The 20,582-nt window shown below is 42.8% G+C and overlaps 2 protein-coding genes and 1 non-coding gene across 16 annotated transcripts in view; 1 reads left to right on the top strand and 2 right to left on the bottom strand.

Moving 5' to 3' along the window:
• Positions 1 to 1,606: 1,606 nt before the first annotated feature.
• INTS14 (integrator complex subunit 14) lies at positions 1,607 to 18,599 on the bottom strand. Of its 2 annotated transcripts, XM_056571722.1 has the most exons (12): positions 18,468 to 18,599; positions 14,762 to 15,029; positions 10,919 to 11,026; positions 10,481 to 10,636; positions 9,126 to 9,244; positions 8,840 to 8,982; positions 8,464 to 8,556; positions 8,225 to 8,369; positions 6,832 to 6,965; positions 4,726 to 4,844; positions 3,341 to 3,406; positions 1,607 to 2,294 (listed from the first exon to the last, which is right to left on the bottom strand). In XM_056571722.1, the coding sequence occupies exons 2-12, from the start codon at positions 14,981 to 14,983 to the stop codon at positions 2,043 to 2,045; spliced, it is 1,557 nt and encodes a 518-aa protein (XP_056427697.1). In that variant the 5' UTR covers positions 14,984 to 15,029; positions 18,468 to 18,599; the 3' UTR covers positions 1,607 to 2,042. The 2 variants fall into 2 exon arrangements, with proteins under 2 accessions (XP_056427697.1, XP_056427696.1); XM_056571721.1 differs by lacking the exons at positions 14,762 to 15,029; positions 18,468 to 18,599 and adding an exon at positions 11,872 to 12,143.
• On the bottom strand, positions 7,830 to 8,018 carry LOC130267907 (U2 spliceosomal RNA). Its single transcript, XR_008843333.1, has one exon. It is a non-coding gene; the product is annotated as a U2 spliceosomal RNA (small nuclear RNA).
• The window catches only part of SLC24A1 (solute carrier family 24 member 1), a 143,909-nt gene continuing 141,819 nt past the window's right edge, over positions 18,493 to 20,582 (top strand). For 5 of the 13 annotated variants that reach the window (XM_056571714.1, XM_056571710.1, XM_056571711.1 and 2 more), the window contains exon 1: positions 18,576 to 18,707. The gene's annotated coding sequence lies outside the window, so the exon portion shown is untranslated. Of the gene's footprint in view, positions 18,554 to 18,575; positions 18,708 to 20,582 lie in introns of those variants that run through there. The other 8 variants (XM_056571716.1, XM_056571715.1, XM_056571707.1 and 5 more) reach the window with 6 other exon arrangements.

Here is a 20,582-nt window from a genome sequence, read left to right as displayed (position 1 = left end):
TTGGAAACAGTGGTGTACCAGACGTTTTTCATTTTTATTGGGGAGGGGGGCTGTGTAGGGGTATGTGTATATGTAGTGTTTTTTACTTTTTATTTTATTGTGTGTTAGTGTAGTGTAGTGTTTTTAGGGTACAGTCACACGGGCGGGGGGTTCACAGTAGTTTCTCGCTGGCAGTTTGAGCTGCGGCAGAAATTTTGCCGCACCTCAAACTTGCAGCCGGATACTTACTGTAATCCTCCGCCCATGTGAGTGTACCCTGTACATTCACATTGGGGGGGGGGGGGGGGGGGGGGCATCCAGCTGTTGCAAAACTACAACTCCCAGCATGTACGGTCTATCAGTGCATGCTGGGAGTTGTAGTTTTGCAACAGCTGGAGGCACACTGGTTGTGAAACACCGAGTTTGGTAACAAACTCAGTGTTTTGCAACCAGTGTGCCTTCAGCTGTTGCAAAAGCTACAACCCCCAGCATGTACGGACAGCGGAAGGGCATGCTGGGTGTTGTAGTTATGCAACAGCTGGAGGCATACTACTTTGGCTGGGGATGCTGGGGATTGTAGTTATGCAACAGCTGGAGACACACTGGTTTGCTACTTAACTCAGTGTGCCTTCAGCTGTTGCAAAACTACAACTCTCAGAAGTCACCGACAGCCAACGGGCATGCTGGGAGTTGTAGTTATGCAACCACCAGATGCACCACTACAACTCCCAGCATGCACTTTAGCTGATTGTGCAAGCTGGGAGTTGTAGTTACACAACAGCTGAAGGTACACTTTTACATAGAAAGAATGTGCCTCCAGCTGTTGGAAAACTACAAGTCCCAGCATGCCCATAAGGGCATGCTGGGAGTTGTGGTGGTCTGCCTCCTGCTGTTGCATAACTACAGCTCCCAGCATGCCCTTTTTGCATGCTGGGAGCTGTTGCTAAGCAACAGCAGGAGGCTGTCACTCACCTCCAACGATCCAGCAGCACAGGTCAGTCCCTCGTCGTCTCCGCCGCCGCCGCTGCTCCTGGGGCCCCGATCCCAACAGGGGCGCCGGGGATCGGGGTCCCCAGCACCCGGGGTGCACGTCCCGCACCCGCTCACGTCCTCCGGAAGAGGGGCGGAGCGGGTTGCGGGAGTGACACCCGCAGCAGGCGCCCTGATTGGTCGGCCGGTAATCCGGCCGACGAATCAGGGCGATCGTGAGGTGGCACCAGTGCCACCTCACCCCTGCTGGCTCTGGCTGTTCGGGGCCGTCTCTGACGGCCCCGATCAGCCAATAATTCCGGGTCACCGGGTCACTGGAGACCCGATTGACCCGGAATCCGCCGCAGATCGCTGGACTGAATTGTCCAGCGATCTGCGGCCATCGCCGACATGGGGGGGCATAATGACCCCCCTGGGCGATATGCCCCGATGCCTGCTGAACGATTTCAGCAGGCATCGGGGACCGGCTCCGCTCCAGATGGTTGCGGGGGGCCGGTAAAACACATGACGTTCTCATACGTCATGTGTCCTTAAGGACTCGGAAATGGAGACGTATGAGAACGTCATGTGTCCTTAAGGGGTTAAGTACTCTGATAGTATAGTATCAGCTAGTCAGCAGACAGTCCGTTCAGACTAATTCAGTACTTCCACTTCTTTACTTTGGTGCATGCTACGCCAGCAGTAGCTCCATATGACTGGAATGTTAAAGTGACAAAAAGCATTATTGTTTGAGGAAATCATTTCTGTAATGTCCTTCGACAAAACTAAGATGCCTACCAGTTGTTAAACACTAACTATATACAAAAAAAATAATGTACAAGTCTTCGATTTCTATATCTCAAATATACATATCTTTATAATCCTGTCAATTAACTGGATAGATTGTGACTGCTACCTACTGTCCTGTCTCAGATTCATAGACTTCCCAGCAAAATGGCCCCTAACAACTCAGGATCAGTTTCCTTTAGTCATTCCGCCATTGGACAGTGTTCAATCTTGGAGGTAACGTCATCACCACCAATGATGTGCACCGCGATGTTAAATTGTCACCAAAGAATTTAAGTCCCAGAGTGTCACATCCTATCTGAACCACGTCCTGAGAAGTCTGTTTGCAGAGGTACAATATTATGGTCATATGCAGCATGTTCAGAGCTCCCAGTACTGGCAAGTTTGAGCTGTGCTGCTGCATGTGAGAGCTGGAAGGCGGCATCAGGATGCGCAGTGTCTGGCAGCAGCGTGCATTCTCTTTCCAACATATCGGACACTCCCTTTAATAAGTCCAGGAATCCAAATGCAAGGGCTGCTTTCCTTAGTCGGTTCAGTTCCTGGGAGAAATAGGAAATGATACAAAAGGGTTACAAAGCATTGTATTTCATGGCACCTTGGATTAGGCTGCATTGACATCTCGCTTTTACACTACGGGTGCCGGATCAGGCTGGGGGAGGGGCAAACCGGGCTCTCCAGTACCCCAGCTGGACCAGCGCTGAACTCCATTCACTTTAATGAGCCGACCGGAGTCAAACGGTGACTCCGGTCGGCTGATTTTTGACCCGTATCCAGTTTTGTGACCGGACCTAAAACCGTAGTATACTACAGTTTTAGGTCCGGTCACGAAACCACATACGGGTCAAAAATGAGCCGACCGGAGTCACCGCTTGACTCCGGTTGGCTCTTTAAAGTGAATGGAGTTCAGCGCTGGTCTGGCTGGGGTACGGGAGAGCCCGGTTTGCCCCTCCCCCAGCCGGATTGGGCACCCGTAGTGTAAAAACGAGATGTGAATGCAGCCTTAGTGACAAGCAAAATACCACGTGCTATTTCTTAAACAGGATTTTAATATTCAGGAGGAACAAACCGTTGCATGAAAAACATGCAATCAAAGCGGGGTAGACAATTAGGGGGTTGTAGCAAGCCTGTAGACCAGTGGTCTTCAACCTGCGGACCTCCAGATGTTGCAAAACTACAACTCCCAGCATGCCCGGACAGCCAACGGCTGTCCGGGCATGCTGGGAGTTGTTGTTTTGCAACATCTGGAGGAGGAACGCAGGTTGAAGACCACTGCTGTAGACTATATGTACTTTCTTTTGCCTTCAAATTCCTCTTGTTAGCACAATTTCCTAATACTAACTACTATAAAGACATTGAGGGAGATTTATCAAAACCTGTCCAGAGGAAACGTTGCTGAGTTGCCTATAGCAACCAATCAGATCGCTTCTTTCTTTTTGCAGAGGCCTTATTAAAAATGAAAGAAGCGATCTGATTGGTGGCTATGGGCAATTCAGCAACTATTCCTCTGGACAGGTTTTGATAAATCTCCCCCATTGACGTTAACAGCATTCATTCATTGAGTGGATAGAGGTCAGCTACATCTTACTTTATAGAAGGTTTGAGTCTTCTCTGGAAGCTTTCTGGCATTCCTCAGGATCTTCTGCACATCAGTCTACATAAGGAAAAACAACAAAGTAACGAAAGGTGTAAAATGTAAAGTCAATTTAGGAGATGTATTAAAACCTGTGCAGAGAAAGTGTTGCAGTTTATCTTAGCAACCAATAAGATTGCTTCTTTCATCTTTAGAGTATTTTTATTTTTTTTTCACACAAATTAAAGAAGCACTCTGACTGGTTGCTATGTGCAACTTCGCCATTTTTCCTCTGCACAAGTTTTTATAATCAGTCATCCTATACTGTTATGCTTAGGACAACCTTTCTCCGCTATCAAATATTGGCCCAGATTTATCAAACTGTGTGAGAGAAAAAGTGATTTTTCCATAGCAACCAATCACAGCTCAGCTAATGAGCTGAGGTAAAGTGAAAGCTGAGCTGTGATTGGTTGGTTGCTGTGGGAAAATCTCTCCCCTTTTTCTCTCACACAGTTTGATAAATCTGGGCCATTGAGTTCTAGTTTCACCTCACAAGTCCTCACTAAGTCATAGTGCAGTATTCACCAACATGTGGCTACTACTAGTGTAAGGCTTTCAAGGAATGGTTGCAGCTTTGAAACAGCTAGACAACAATATATCAGGGAACACTGTCAAAGTGTCTAATCCAGACGAAGGCTGTGCATGCTGGGAGTTTTAGTTTTGCAACAGCTGGAGAGCAACAGGTTAGGGAAGACAGTCATAGTATATAACAGTTATTGGTAAGCAAAAATAAAAATAAAAATAAAGCAAATAATGTAAACTTATTACGGATCTGCAGTTGTAAAATTCAGTTTTTACAACTTCAAATCTACAGGAGAATCTGCATGTGTAATGTGTAAATGCACAAGGGAAGGGCCACAAGGGGCACATCCACAGCGTATTTCATGCTACGGATGTGCTGAGAGCAGTCACAGATGGACTGCAGAACGAGCTACCAGGTGCGATCGGGTGGCTCTGTGTGTCCGCTCGTAGCGGCAGATTTCTACACTGGGAAATCCACCACTACGAGCAGACACACAGAGATACCTGTCCGTAGCCGTGCTGTTGGCGCATCCGCAGCATGAAATATGAATCGGATACGCCCTCTGTGACCCTGCCCTAAATGTCCTATTTATTTCAAGCAGAAAATTGGCAGTAAGCTCCTACAGGTAAGACCAAATGACTAAAAAGTCAAAGCATGGTTTATTTGAATTTAAAGATGACAACACATCTATTGCCTTGAAAATAAGCTAATATACATTGGCATAAAACATAGCAATGTACGTGACTTCTTTTTTTGTAAATAAAGGATGTTATTAAAAATGTATATATATGAAAATCAATGAACATATAAGAATTACCTGCAGTCCGCTAGGTTTAATCCACACTGTCACATTCTGCGCATAGCTTCGTTTTGTCTTGGGTTGCAAGGGAAATGGACTCTTATTATCCTCTTCCCCATATGGGTTCTCTTTGGCATCTTGGGTATCAAACAAATTGAGATGTATCATTGGTTTATGAAAATACAGCTACACAAGTTATGTACAGATCGCATCAGTAGACGCATTCACTCTAGAATAATGGGGTGAAAAATGGAGAATAAAATGTGTTTAGAAAATTCTAATGAATTTCAGGTGAAGTATCACCTAGTTTTTTTTTACTGACTAGAGCCAGATAATGAAAAATGTTTTTCTATTATCTGATTGTATTTTATTTATTTTTTTATCATTTGTACTTTACTGTGAGGGAGGCCACTGTCATTGAACTGGCGAGTATGCTCTATGACCCATACAGAGGTCATTCAACAGGGAGGGGGACACTGAGCTCTAAGCATTAGCTATCTATTTACTGCTGTCATCTTTTACTGTACTCCTGTCCATGATGATAAGTGATCTGTACAGAACCTTACTTTAAAGGCCACACATGCAATACTGTGTAGAACACTGGGCACCAGTGTACAAGAAAGATAGTGGAGCTGGAGAGGGTTCAAAGATGGGAAACCAGAGTTATACATGTAATGATCGGAGGGGGCTACAGTACCCAGAAAGATTAGCAGAATTAGGGTTATTTAGTTTAGAAAAAAGAAGGCTTAGGGGCGACCTAATAACTATGTATAAATATATCAGGGGCAGTACAGAGATCTCTCCCATGACCTATTTATACCTAGGACTGTATGGAGGCAGCTCCTACGTATAGAATGTCTACACCAGCACAGACGGGGGTTCTTTACTATAAGAGCAGTGAGATTATGGAACTCTCTGCCTGAGGAGGTGGTCATGGTGAACTCAAGTTCAAAAGGGGCCTGGATGCATTTCTAGAGAGTAATAACATTACAGGTTATGGATATTAGATTTATAGGGACAGAATGTTGATACAGGGATCTATTCTGATGCCATATTAGGAGTCAGGAATTTTTCCTCCTGGTATCGGGCAATTGGCATCAAAAAGGGTTTAGGTTAAATTTGATGGACGTTTGTCTTTTTTCAGCCTTATGAATTATTATTATCAGACCTGTGCTGAAGAAAAGTTGACCAGTTGCCCATACCAACCAATCAGATTGCTTCTTTTATTTTTCAGAGCCCTTTGCAAAAATTAAAGAAGTGATTGATTGGTTGCTATGGGCAACTGGTTAACTTTTCCTCTGCACAAGTTTTGATAATTCCACCCAAAGTTACTATGTTAGGCTTAGTAGTCAGAACTAAAACTGCTAGATATTAAAATCATTCTATAATATAGATAGCAAAATGGAAAATTAGAAAAAAAACATTAACAATTCTTTATTTTAAAGTTTAAATAATGGGTCCTTTAAGTTTACATGTGTCTTATTAAAAACTAATGTGGGAGTACTTGTGTATACCCATTTTAGGTGATGTGGAATTCATGGTTTCTCTGCCATCATTATTCCGATTTTTCCACTATTATGGTCTCTTTATGTACCCTACATTTACCATGTTGCTTCTGGCTTTGAAGAGAGGGGAGAGGAGTCTGTGCACATGTCCTGAGTCCTAGTGCACCAAGTTCGATAGATCAATTACAAAACTATTGTCTCCTAACTCACACTAGAGAGTAGTACATGTGATACAACTGTAGGCTGTCTCCTTTTCTCCTTATTACTGCCAGCTCTTACACACAGGATAGCATATGGCACACTCCATCACATAGAACACACTACAGAATCTGCTCACAGCGGAGGAAGCAGTGCAGATTATATGGGCTAATCACTGTAAGGACTCACCTACTGAATATGTATAATTGGAGATACAGATAGAGCTGTATCTAGACCTATGACACATAAACCCATGTATTTTTTTAGTGGTCTGAGTTATGGTCACATAGCTTTGCTGCAGTAATGAGCAGAGCTGGGATGAAAAAGATGGCACTGCAGGTATAGTGATGGTGAATGAGCAAAGAATATGCAAAAAAAATATGCAACATAAAAAATGAATATAATGCTTATAAAATTCTACCTGATATGGGTCCAAGCTGAGAGGTCTTCCCCAGCCATGGTAGTGGCTCAACACCGGGCTCAAACAATGACATCATTAAATTTGATTTCTTCTTGCTATCAGCTTGAGAATAGAGCATTCCATGCCAGTCTGGTCTACAGTGTAGATAGAAAAGAGATGCAAATTATGTAGAAATATTTATAAAAAGGGTCTCCTGAGAACCATTCCCTGTACCCTCCAACACACCATAACAATATTTCATTCAAGTGCTTCTGACATGTCAGTCTTACAGGACACTTCTGCATATGTAGAAAGTAACCATGATAGTCTACACAGCAGAATAGATATTCATTGCAGTCACCTCTGGTGATATGGTTATATGCTATTATTAAGCAGTCACAAGTACAAGTGTGAGATCAATTTAGATCTACAACTGCAGAGACAACTTTTCAGGATAAGCTGACCTGTGTACACACGAGGATATGCAATATTTTTGGCCGTTATAGAGCTTGTATATGGTTTTTTTCACATGGTTATCTCTCTGCCAGATCTAAGTGATAGCTTTCTCTGAGCTCAGTTCCACAGTGGATGGAGATTAGCCTGTATGATGGCTCCCATACACACAGAAAACAGGGGATCCTGCTTCTCTAGCTTTCTGTAGCAAACCCTCAGAAGATGCATCAACACAGAAGACATTATAGAGCAGTGCTTGAACAATCTAACCTGTCAATTCAGATCTGTCAAGCCTGATATCAGTGAAGCTGAAAACCTGAATTTGTTCTGCTGAAGAAGGATTTCCATTAAACTGTTATGGTCATCAAAAACAACTTTTGACATATCGATCAGACATGTCAAAAGTTGTTAATCACACAGGATCTCACTCCTGCGCTCCACTCCCCGGCTAGCTGAGAGGTTCATCAATCATAGAGAATGCAGAAAAATGTACGATCTCGGGCTGCCAGGGAGTGGAGTGCAGTGTCATCCTCTTTCCTGGCTAATAACTAATGATCTCAGCGGGCCACTTCCCAATAACTCATGAATGCAGTGGGGACATGTCAATAGTTGGAATGTCAAAAGCAAGCTCCGAAATCGGCCCCCGGTTTCAAAAATCCATTTAATATATGGTCCCCAGGTAGGAGGCATATCAGATATTAAACTGATAAGAACAGATGCTACACTTGATTTTAGCCAAAAGGCCGAGAAGTGATGACACTAACACTTTAATAATGAGCAGATAAGTCTTGGTAGGGTTAAAGGGGTTGTCTAAGGAAGACAAAGGAGTGTATGGGGGACACTGCTATAAAGAAGACCCGGTCATTTTTTGTATTAAATGGATGGCAGTTTTCTTGACGTGGATATAGCATATTTAATAAATAATTATATATCCTGTATAATCATGAGATTATTCGCTTACCCAAGCTGCACCAAAGCCACCATGCCTTCAACCTTCAGACTACCATGGAGTAAAACACAAAAATTAGGGCTTTTTCCTGCAATCTGACTTGCAGAATTTTCATCCTCAAGATCATCTGTGAGTCCAGCTCCAATATCATCTCCTTCTGTAAAGGAACAAAAGAGAAAAAGGAAACAGAGGTTAATTGGGTGGAAGAAACTAATATTTGGGTCTCCAAAACCCAAACACTCCCCACTAACCTTTGTTGAGGGCAATAGGAAGAACTAGGTGACGGGAGAGGACTGGAGGGCTAGAGATGTCGGCAATGTCAATGAAGCCCACAATTTCCAATTCTGCAAAACACAGTTTCATCTATAAGTGTACAGCTTACCAAATTATTGCCTAACATTAGCTCACAAAATCAGAGCAGTATGAGCGTATTATCCTGTAAAAATGGTAAACATTATATAAATATTTTAAATACTATAAAATGGCATAAAGTTAGTGCTGGCAATATATATATCCTTTGAAGAGTTTGCCTCAGCAGATGGCCACTTCCACTTAGGGAAGATTTATTATACCACCTCTACTTGTATATGTGAACACACCCCATAGGAATCCTGTGCAGCTGGTTACCTGAGTTAATGGATTTAGGCATTGGGTCTATCTCTTCGTCTATGATCACTGGCTCGGGTCTTGGGAACACCTGAACATCTGAAGAGAGGTTCCCACATTTGAGGATTGCATGGAACGGTGTGTATGCAACATCAATGAGTTTTCTGCATGATAATAGAATGGATTGTTAAACTTAATCGAGACAAAAGTGTACAAAAACCAAAAGATATAGACTGAAATTCAATGAACTAACTTCTCACAAGCTAGACAATCCATAATTTTAGGTCAATGCAATAGATCTTCTTACCCAAACATGGACTGAACATTCTTTAAACACAAAGGGCCATCAATGGTAAAGATCTGACCTTCGCCATTGTTCAGATCAATGAGCCTTTCAAGGCAGTCCAATGAATCAGAGTTTTGGAGCTGATGACAGAAGACAAGTAATGAGATGGTTAAATACATTCTAGACTTTTGTCTGTTCCAGTTTTTTTTCCCAATGACATCAAGAGTTATGCTTTGTTGAAATCAGCATTGTGGTTTTCCTCATAAATGCAAGTAACAGATCAGGTGCCATTTCATGAGAAGAATGCTTTTATTACTATTCTTCTATAACAAACATTGTAGTTAAAAAATCTTTGTTCATGAGGAAAGAATACTACAAAATACCCTAGAATGTCTTTCATGTCTTAAAGGGAACCAATCATCAGATTTTACCCTATATAACACTTGGCAAAGCGTTATATAGGGTAAAATCTTTATTTTCACCATTCCCGGGGGGATGCTCCTGCCCCCAGGGATGGTGAAGATATGAAGTTATAAACTAGTCACCGCCGCCGCCATAAGTAGTCACCTGGGCGGGGAGCTCTTCTCACCTACTCCCGTTCTTCGGCCGGGAGCGACACCCCCTCCGCTTGATTGATGGGCCGCGTCATTGTTCCGCTCACTGAACAGACGGAGCAGAGCGATGACGCGGCCCATCAATCAAGCGGAGGGGGCGTCGCTCCCGGCCGAAGAACGGGAGTAGGTGAGAAGAGCTCCCCGCCCAGGGGACTACTTAGGCGGCGGCGGTGACTAGTTTATAACTTCATACAACAATTTTACCCTATATAACGCTTTGCCAAGCATTATATAGGGTAAAATCTGATGATTGGTTCCCTTTAAATGGTTTGTACCCTTCCCCCTTATTAAACTAAGGTCATGACTAGAGATGAGCGAATTTACAGTAAATTCGATTCGTCACAAACTTCTCGGCTCGGCAGTTGATGAAAGAGTCTCCTAGGACTGTATCCACCTTTTCCAGCCCACCGGAGCACCTGGAAGCTGAACTATTTTATGCAGGATAAGTCATCAACTGCCGAGCCGAGAAGTTCGTGACAAATCGAATTTACTGTAAGTTCGCTCATCTCTAGTCATGACCTTAGTCGGATCTGGGGATAAGTGTCTAAAACTGGTAATAATTGTGGTGCAAGTCATTTATGTAAGACTATTTTTGCATAATTGCATAAAAATTCAGGTTTCAGCAAATAGTAAATCTAGGCCTATATTTCTTCTAGGGCTCACCTTACCAAAGCCTCAAGCACCAATGGGAGAAAACATAAACAAAATTTTTTTCCTGTTTTTGACCAATTTTTCCACATGTATTTAGATGAATTTTCTCACCTCTTCAAGATTTGCCATGCACATAATGTAAAGCTTGGAAGGGAAAGGAAATGGCAGAGGGAATCTGTTACTTTCACTACGCTGGTTCAAAGATGACAGGGAGTTGTGGAGAGAACCCTTTCCAATGCCCAGGCATCCATCTGTAACCAGCACTACCTGATAAAAGGAAAGACGGGCAGTCAACGTAACAGTCAAAGTGTAACAATAGCATTCATATAATTCATAATGATATAAATTGAGTTAGCACACAATAAGTATCTGTAGACAAAACATATGTGAGTTTATGTAGCTCAAAAAACTGCTCCATTATGTAGTTTTGACAGACACAGTTTGACAATAGTAATGAAGCAAATAATCATTGAGGTACAAGAACATGAAAAAGATGAAACCACCTTTACATACAAAATGTTCTTTTTTCCTCTCACTTTTAATAGTTACCTGGCAAGGAATAGAGGCCCCCCATTCTTGTTGAACCACACTGGCCACTCCTTGCAGTGCCGACTCCAGACAAGTCTTATCATAATCATCAATGTTACTCAAAGCTTCCTGCAAACAAAAAAGGAAAGAACACATTAAAATGGATCCACACCCAAATGCAATAATATGCTGCTACACATTACATTGTACACTCCACAAAAAAAATTAAAAATTTAAAACACAACAAAGCCCAAAAAAGGGAGCAATCTCTCAATGCTCCAGACATACACATTACTTAAATGCTCAATGACAACATACATTTAGAAATCTGCTTTCATGCTGTCAACCACATTTTGGCATGGACAAAAGAGACTGAAATACACAAACAAACAATGGGGGAGATTTATTGTGCGGAAGCAAAGTGAAACAGTTGCCCATAGCAACCAAATTGCTTCTTTTATTTTTAAAAAAGCCTCAAACATGGGATCCCATGAAAAAGATTGACCTCTCTACAGCACTGCAGTAAGGGGAAATTGGGACTCCTGACCTTAATTTGCACAAGGAGGAAGGGAGGAAGAAGACCTATCACCCAGGTGCTGCGGATGCTTGTCCCAAAAATTCAGTGGAAACAGGAATGTACAATGACAGATCCCTAGGCAGGGACCACTTTATTGAACAAAATAATAAAATTGTAGCAGGGTACAGATTACTCATTTCGAGGGAAACACCCTCTTCATCAGATCTATACAATAAAGGTACATTGCGGTTTAAATAATGAGAAAATGGCACCAAATACTTCAAGTGGGCGGAGCCATAGGTGTAAAAATTTTTTAACAGGAAGTACAGCAAGAGTAAAAGACTTTCATTGAAGATACTGAACAATATCATTAAAAACTAACGCACATCCATTTATTGAGACACATATATAGGTAAGAATGCACATAGGTATGAAAATTCATGGGATATTAACAGACAAATATCAGGGGGGTCAAGTTCGGCAGCGCTGTATGCACGAGTGATGTTCCTGTGGTTAGGTGCACATCAGGAGGGGGGGGCGCAGTGCCCATGTGACTAAAGTAACCAATCACGCGTGTGCTGGGTTTGGCGTCACTGGCCAAAACCAGGAAGCAGGGCTTACTAATGTAAAGAAACGGGGAGCGTGTATGAGATGTGTTTCCTAGGAGACCGGTCACATGACCGAACTCAGGACCAATAACATAGCAGAATGTGTGAACACTGTCACAGTGTAGATATTGACAGCTGCGGCTGTTACACGGAGGTCTCATGGAACTGCATTAGCTTCATAGATGCAATGGATGTGTAGGGTCCGATAATGGAAGTGATAGTCATAGGGGGAAGTGAAACGAATGAGATAGAGGTGAGACATACATTGCTCTGGCGTGGAGTACAGTGGTATGAGGAAAAAAAAAAAGAACTACCACCCAGTACCTCTGTACCCCATCTATCCCAGCTAATGGAGATACCTTTGGTAGAAAAAATACATATTTTCCCCCACTAAAACGAAAGAAAACACGAAGAAGAGGATGGGGGGGTAGAGAAAAGGAGAAACGAAAAAAATAAACAAGGGACCTCAAATGAAGAAACTGTGAAAATGTTTAACTTTTCTTCGTACACTCTAACTGACATTGAAAATAAAGTTCTTAGTAGAGGCTTATCTTTCTGCCCGACTAACAAGGTTTTGACCTCTTCATGGACCTAAATAGGTATATCAGAAAGCTCACCATAAAAAGATTCTTCTCTATTAAGGCCACTGAAGGTCCCATTCCACCGAACCAGACCAGTGAACCCTCCGACCTCATACCACCCCTGGTTGGCACAGGATTGAAACCTAAATCGAACTTTTATCCCCTTCAGGCCAAGGGTAACATCACTGACACCTTCTCGCACGTAGTCCAATGACTTAGAAAAACTTACCCGAACATAAAATTGTTCTACACCTTTATCCATTAAAACCTTTCTACACATGAAAACCAGGCTCTTAAATCCCTAGCCGATAATCACAACATTATAATCCGCCCCGCCGACAAAGGAGGGGCGACTGTCATTTTGGACCTAGCACATTACATTTCTGAGGCCAACAGACTGCTGTCAATACTATAAACGACTGCCAAACAACCCCACAGAACAGTATGCCACTGAATTAAAGAGTCTGGTTACAGAAGGGTACAGACAAGAAGGCTTGAGAAAACCTGAACATGATTATATTCTTGTCAGTGAACCTGCTCTACCATTATTTTATTATCTCTCTAAAATACACAAAAACACGGAAAAAAACCCTGGTAGACCGATAGTATCCGGGATTAACTCTGTTTCATCTAACCTTTCACGCTATCTTGACACCCTATTACAAAAATATGTTCTCAACCTCAAGTCACATCTAAGAGATACTACGGATTTCATACAATCGATTTAAAGGGGTACTCCGCCCCTGGCATCTTATCCTCTATCCAAAGGATAGGGGATAAGATGTTAGATCGCAGCGGTCCTGCTGCTGGGGACCCCGGGGATCGCGGCTGCGGCACCCCGCCATCATTACTGCACAGAGCGAGTTCGCTCTGTGCGTAATGACGGGCGATACAGGGGCCGGAGCAGCGTGACGTCATGGCTCCGCCCTAATGACATCATGGCCCATCCTCTTAATGCAAGTCTATGGCAGGTAGCGTGACGACCACCACGCCCCCTCCCATAGACTTGTATTGACGGGGGCGGGCTGTGACGTCACGAGGGGCGGAGCCGTGACTTAACGATGCTCCGGCCCCTGTATGGCTCGTCATTACATGCAGAGCGATCTCGCTCTGCGCAGTAATGATAGCGGGGTGCTGCAGCAGCGGGACCCCGGCGATCTGACATCTTATCCCCTATCCTTTGCACACCTAACCACAGGAACATCACTCGTGCACACAGCGCTGCCGAACTTGTCACCCCTGACAATTGTCTGTTAATATCCCATGAATTTTCATACCTATGTGCATTCTTACCTATATATGTGTCTCAATAAATGGATGTGCGTTAGTTTTTAATGATTTTGTTCAATATCTTCTATGAAAGTTTTTTACTCTTGCTGTACTTCCTGTTTAAATTTTTTTGCACCTATGGCTCTGCCCACTTGAAGTATTTGGTGCCATTTTCTCATTATTTAAACCACAATGTACCTTTATTGTATAGATCTGATGAAGAGGGCGTTTCCCTCGAAATGAGTAATCTGTACCCTGCTACAATTTTATTATTTTGTTCAATAAAGTGGTCCCTGCCTAGGGATCTGTGATTGTACATTCCTGTTTCCACTGAATTCTTGGGACAAGCATCCGCAGCACCTGGGTGATAGGTCTTCTTCCTCCCTTCCTCCTTGAAACTTCTCTAGGATTGGAATCTTCCGACTTCCTGTGACCTCCCGGCTCCTGCAGCGGATCTCATCGCATGGTACCCTATTCACTAGGGTGATAGGCGCATTTATCATTTTCTTGAGGCGAGCTGCCACCTAAGAGAGGCGTCTGTAGCCCCGACATCTAGTAATTCTTCACTAGCTGGGGGTAATACACGAGGCGCCACCTGTGCAGTCTGTCGTTTTTTTTCCACTCTACTATCAATTTGCACAAGTCACCTTTTTTTTTTTGCACCAAAAGCTTGTGTAAATTGTTTAATGCCACCCCCCATCATGTTTATACAAGAAGCTATGTGTCATACAAGCTGTCCCAGCTACTGTACTAGAAATAAAGGCTGAGTATTGGATATAATACAAGCTTTGTGATATTTATTTTGCTCATTGAAATAAGAATTCATCTTCTGTAAAATGTGGCTTTCTCCCCTGTTCTCAAAAGCCTCCTGATCTCATTGGCAGCATACCTGAAGGGTGTTGTAGTCTCTAGTGAAAGGTACCATAAGTTCCCATAAAGAAGAGAAAACCACTAATGCAGTAAACTCCAGCTTGTAGTTGGTCGCCATGTGTTCAAACAGCATGGTGAGGCCATGAGCTGCCAGATGCTTGCGCTGGAACTCCTCAGTCCCCTCCACTGGGACTGGCCTTGTCATGGAAAGGGACACATCCATCACCACCACCGTGGGCATTGTTACTGACTAACGTTCTGCACAAATTTACAAGGAATTCTGCAATCTGCAAAAAGAAATAAAAATTCAAGTTGGTTAAATTCAGGGCAACATTTATAGCCAAGTTATATCTAAATGTATATAAATCTTGGTCTTTGATATACATGGGGCCATCTTACAGCTTGAAGGGACATGAAATGTCCTTGACTTGTCATGAAATTGACAGGTGTACCAGTGTGCGGACCCCCTGCACATAATAATGTATTCCCACAGGATAAACTATAAGCTTTTGATTGTGTGTGGGGTGGGGTGTGACTGCTGGAACCCCCTGTGATCTCTGGGACAGGGCCCAATGCTCTCTGCTGAGAGCTCAGGCCCTCACCTTCTGAGACAAATTGGTGTCGGCAGTGAGGACCCGCTCAGCCAATCACCGACTGAGGTGGGATACCACTGTGGTCGTGATTGGATGAGCGTCACTGCCGGAACAAGCAAGTCTCTGAATGTTGTGGTCAGAGTGCTCAGCAGGGAGAGTCGGGCCCCGTTTTGAGATTGCAGGGTGTCTCAGAGGTCAGACCCCTTACAATCAGACACATACTCTATCTTCTGAACAGGAGATAAATTGTAAAAGTTGGATAATCCCTTCAAGATTTCAGCTTGCTGTCCAAGAATAGAAACACCCGGATTAACAGATGCTAACTATACAGATCTGTATAATTTCCAACTGATCTGTGGGCCAGAAGAAGGGCATATCCCACACAAAATAAAAATCGCCCTTTTTGTGCACCCCTGTTGTCTGTTTGTCCTCCCCAGTTCTGTACACAGATGTGTTGAATAAAGCTACAATATTTTCTACGACAGATGGCTGCCACAATTTTTCCCTGTACTTGTGATTTCCATCTAACACAAGTGCACACTGCTGCAAGAGAGTAATTGGAAACAATATTAGCATGTTCACATTTCCCCATCACAATAACATGCTGTGAGATTTTGCATCAGTAATCCGAGGTTTTCCCCCGAAATGTCTGCAGTGTATTTCAAGCTCTGTTGGCATACCTTTGCATGTGGATGAGCCCCATTCAGTGAGTCTATTGCGTACATTACAAGTATGTGTCATCAGCCAATGGCCCAAATCAAGTCACCTAATGACTCTGTCTGGGCGGAATTCTGTTGGTACACTCAAATTTATAGGGTACCTCCAATGTCTTGAGCCCATGTGATTCTCAGCCTCGATGTGGGGAGACACAGCTCACCCTGGGCGATCGCATTGCAAAGGCAACAATCTGACACCAAGCCTGTTCCGTGCACGAGACCTTTTTTGGATCAACAAGGCTCTTGCACGAAATTCATCAGACAGTCACCCTGGCAACTAGATCACTCAGCCTGACCTGCGCCCCCCCCCCCCCCCCCACCTCCCCCAATAAAAATGTACAGTTTTTCCCATTTTACCCCCAAAAAGCGTAAATGTCCGAACTATCAAAATATGATGTTAATGATCCCGTACAGTGAATGGCGTAAACAAAAAAAAAAAAAAAAAGTCCAAAAATGCTGCTTTTTGTCACATTTTATTCCCAAAAAATTAATAAAAAAGGAACTAAAAGTTTTATATATGCAAATGTGGTATCAATAAAAAGTACAGACGACGGCGCAAAAGAATTAGCCCTCATACCACCCTATATACGGAAAAATGTAAAAGATATAGGTAGTCAAAATAAGAAAATTTTAGATTAATGATTTTGTACAAAAAGTTTTAGATTTTTTTTAAGCTGTACAAAAAACATAAAAGTATCTAGCCATGGGTATCATTTTAATCGTATTGACCCACAGAAGAACACATGTCATTTTTACCATAAAAAGTACAGTGTGAAAACGAAACCCTCCAAAATGTGCAAAATTGTGGTTTTCAATTAAATTTCCTCCCTAAAATTTTTTTTGGGGGGGGGGGGGGGGGGGGGGGGTTCGCCGTACATTTTATGGTAAAATGAGGTTTCATTACAAAGTACAATTTGTCACACAAAAAACAAGCCCTTATATGGGTCTGTAGATGGAAATATAAGAGTTATGGATTTTAGAAGGCGAGGAGGAAAAAACGAAAACACAAAAATAAAATTGGCCTGGTCCTTAAGGTTAAAATGGGCTTGGTCCTTTAGGGGTTAAGGCAAATCCAAATCTTGATCGCTGTAGTCTCGGGCAACGTAGTTAAATGACATATACACAGATATCCTGCCAGCAGAGTATGATCGGAGTTAACATAATAGCGTGAATTTCTGGCAAGGAAGTCTAAGACTGTTCCCATTCACTGACAGCAAGCAAAACTATACAAAACGTGGAGGTATTGAACACAAGGGGGGAGATTTATCAAAACCTAAGTTGCCCCTAGCAACCAATCAGCTACTTTCAGTTTTCAGAGGCCTTGTTAAGAATGTAAGAAGCGATCTGATTGGTTGCTATAAGCAACCGTGCCTCTTCAAAGGTTTTGATAAGTCACCCCCAAGTATATTAGATAGTTACTGACTTCTCATTGGGCCCTATAGGTATATAGCTATGACAAAGTACAGTGATCCCTCAACTTACAATGGCCTCAACATACAATAGTTTCAACATACAATGGTCTTTTCTGGACCATTGTAAGTTGAAACCAGACTCAACATACAATGCTACGGACAGTCCAGATCTGTGATACCTGTCACAACTGGAGGAACTGACCAATCAGAATTGGCATTTTACTGGTAAATCACCTCTATTACTGAAGTGTATGCACTGACTGGCTGTCTGGTAGCGCCCCCTACAGTACAGGGAGGAACTACAAGTTCTGTACTACTCCTTACCTGTGCCAGGGTTAGCTGCTCCTTTGGACACCGGGTAAGGGTGGCTCCATTTGGGACACTGTGTGTACTGTATAGGACCCTGAAGAAGCTCCTGTCCTCTACATAAACCATTGTTTCCCAACCAGGGTGCCTCCAGCTGTTGCAAAACTACAACTCCCAGCATGCCCGGACAGCCAACGGCTGTCCGGGCATGCTGGGAGTTGTAGTTTTGCAACAGCTGGAGGCACCCTTGTTGGGAAACACCGACATAGACAGTGATTTACAGCTCCCAGCAGATCTTTATTACTTTTATATGTAAGGACTTGCTTTATCTGTATTAGTTATCTACTTATTTTTCTTTAATCCTCACTTTTTCCTATTTTTGAATGACATTTTGGGGGCTTCAGAACCGATTACCAGGTTTCCATAGAGTTCTGGTCTCAACATATAATGGTTTCAACATACAATGGTCGTCCTGGAACCAATTCATATTGTAACTTGAGGGACCACTGTATATATAAGTATGATGGTAAGGCAACATGTCTAAAGGAATGGCACGAGTCCTTTTACAAGTCTCAGGAATCACAATGCGCTATAACATCATACCAACGCGGAACTACAGATCCCAGCATGCCCTAGCCCACAGTCTATCAGCGGCACATGCGGACATAAACGAACCAGATACACAAGCAACAGCTTACCGTGTCACTTTACTAATAGAACACACAACCCGGCCGGATTTCGGCCGCCCTCCATCAGCTGTGCATCTGCAAATATCTCCCCCCGGGTAACATACGCATCGAAACATCGTTCCTACACCTCACAACTATTGCGGCAGCGCCACTTGGCGGTTGTATTGAGGTAGTGCAGGGTTTCCCAACTAGTGTGCCTCCAAAACTGCAACCCCCAGCATAAGTTCTGCTACAGCTGCAGGCATGGTGGTAGGGAAACTATACTGATGGATAATATAGTAGGCTGTTACTATAATATAGGACAGTGTTTCCCAACCAGGGTGCCTCCAGCTGTTGCAAAACTACAACTCACAACCAGGCTGTCTAACCATGCTGGGAGTTGTAGTTTTGCAATAGCTGTAGGCACCTCGATTGGAAAACGATAATATAGGAGGTGACCACAGGAGTCTACATGGGGTACTGTAGTAATGGAGCGCAGGGGTAGGCTGAGTTCACATTGGGGGAGATTTATCAAAACCCGTGCAGAGGAAGAGTGGTGCAGTTGCCCATAGCAACCAATCAGATCGCTTCTTTCATTTTCCACAGGCCTCTAAAGAGGCCTGTGGAAAATGAAAGAAGCAATCTGATTGGTTGCTATGGGCAACTGCACCACTCTTCCTCTGCACAGGTTTTGATAAATCTCCCTCATTGTGTTTATGGTGCACCTCACCAGTATTCGTCCGTGTCCCCCCAAATACAGATGCTGACATATACTGTGGCATACAGCAGCGGGAGCCACTTAAGTGGCCTGAATGAAGTCTTCTAGTGGCTAGGTCCACACTGCATTAGGGCTTCCTTCAGACATATCTGTCGGCATCCCGCCGAAAATGGGATGCTGACGTATACCGTAACGGAGGGCAACGGATGCCATTCATTTCAATAATGTTTATGGCACCATGTCACATAGTAACATACAGTCATGGCCGTAAATGTTGGCACCCCTGACATTTTTCAAGAAAATTAAGTATTTCTCACAGAAAAGGATTGCAGTAACAAATGTTTTGCTATCCCATTGTGTGTATTGGAACTAAATCAAAAAAGGGAGGAAAGAAAGCAAATTGGACATAATTTCACACTAAACTCCAAAATTGGACTGGACAAAATGATTGGCACCCTTTCAAAATTGTGGAAAAATAAGATTGTTTCAAGCATGTGATGCTCCTTTAACCCCTTAAGGACCGAGCCCTTTTTTACCTTAAGGACCAGATTATTTTTTGCAATTCTGACCACTGTCACGTTAAACATTAATAACTCTGGAATGCTTTTAGTTATCATTCTGATTCCGAGATTGTTTTTTCGTGACATATTCTACTTTAACATAGTGGTAAAATTTTGTGCTATCTTGCATCCTTTCTTGGTGAAAAATCCCAAAATTTATGAAAAAATGAAAATTTTGCATTTTTCTAACTTTGAAGCTCTCTGCTTGTAAGGAAAATGGATATTCAAAATAATTTTTTTTTGGGTTCACATATACAATATGTCTACTTTATGTTTGCATCATAAAATTTATGAGTTTTTACTTTTGGAAGACACCAGAGGGCTTCAAAGTTCAGCAGCAATTTTACAATTTTTCACAAAATTTTCAAACTCGCTATTTTTCATGGACCAGTTTAGGTTTGAAGTGGATTTGAAGGGTCTTCATATTAGAAGTACCCCATAAAAGACCCCATTATAAAAACTACACCCCCCAAAGTACTTAAAATTATATTCAGTAAGTGTATTAACCCTTTAGGTGTTTCACAGGAATAGCAGAAAAGTGAAGGAGAAAATTCAAAATCTTCATTTTTTACATTCGCATGTTCTTGTAGACCCAATTTTTGAATTTTTGCAAGGGATAAAAAGGAGAACATTTTTACTTATATTTGAAACCCAATTTCTCTCGAGTAAGCACATACCTCATATGTCTATGTTAATTGTTCAGTGGGCGCAGTAGAGGGCTCAGAAGGGAAGGAGCGACAAATGGTTTTTGGGGGGCATGTCACCTTTAGGAAGCCCCTATGGTGCCAGGACAGCAAAAAAAAAAACATGGCATACCATTTTGGAAACTAGACCCCTCAGGGAATGTAACAAGGGGTAATGTGAACC

Source organism: Hyla sarda, chromosome 4 (genome assembly GCF_029499605.1).
Source record: "Hyla sarda isolate aHylSar1 chromosome 4, aHylSar1.hap1, whole genome shotgun sequence".
Lineage (NCBI taxonomy): Eukaryota > Metazoa > Chordata > Amphibia > Anura > Hylidae > Hyla > Hyla sarda.
Note: the sequence above shows the minus strand (reverse complement) of the source record. Positions and strands in the feature narration are given on the sequence as shown.

Bases quoted from the DNA above. Each gene is read 5' to 3' on its own strand.
- INTS14 (XM_056571722.1), bottom strand. From the start codon at position 14,983: ATGCCCACGGTGGTGGTGATGGATGTGTCCCTTTCCATGACAAGGCCA. The intron at 3,407-4,725 runs GTAATTCTTATA...TTCCTTATGTAG, and splicing joins TTAAACCTAGCGGACTGCAG to ACTGATGTGCAGAAGATCCT. The intron at 2,295-3,340 runs GTAAGATGTAGC...TATTTCTCCCAG, and splicing joins AGACTCAAACCTTCTATAAA to GAACTGAACCGACTAAGGAA.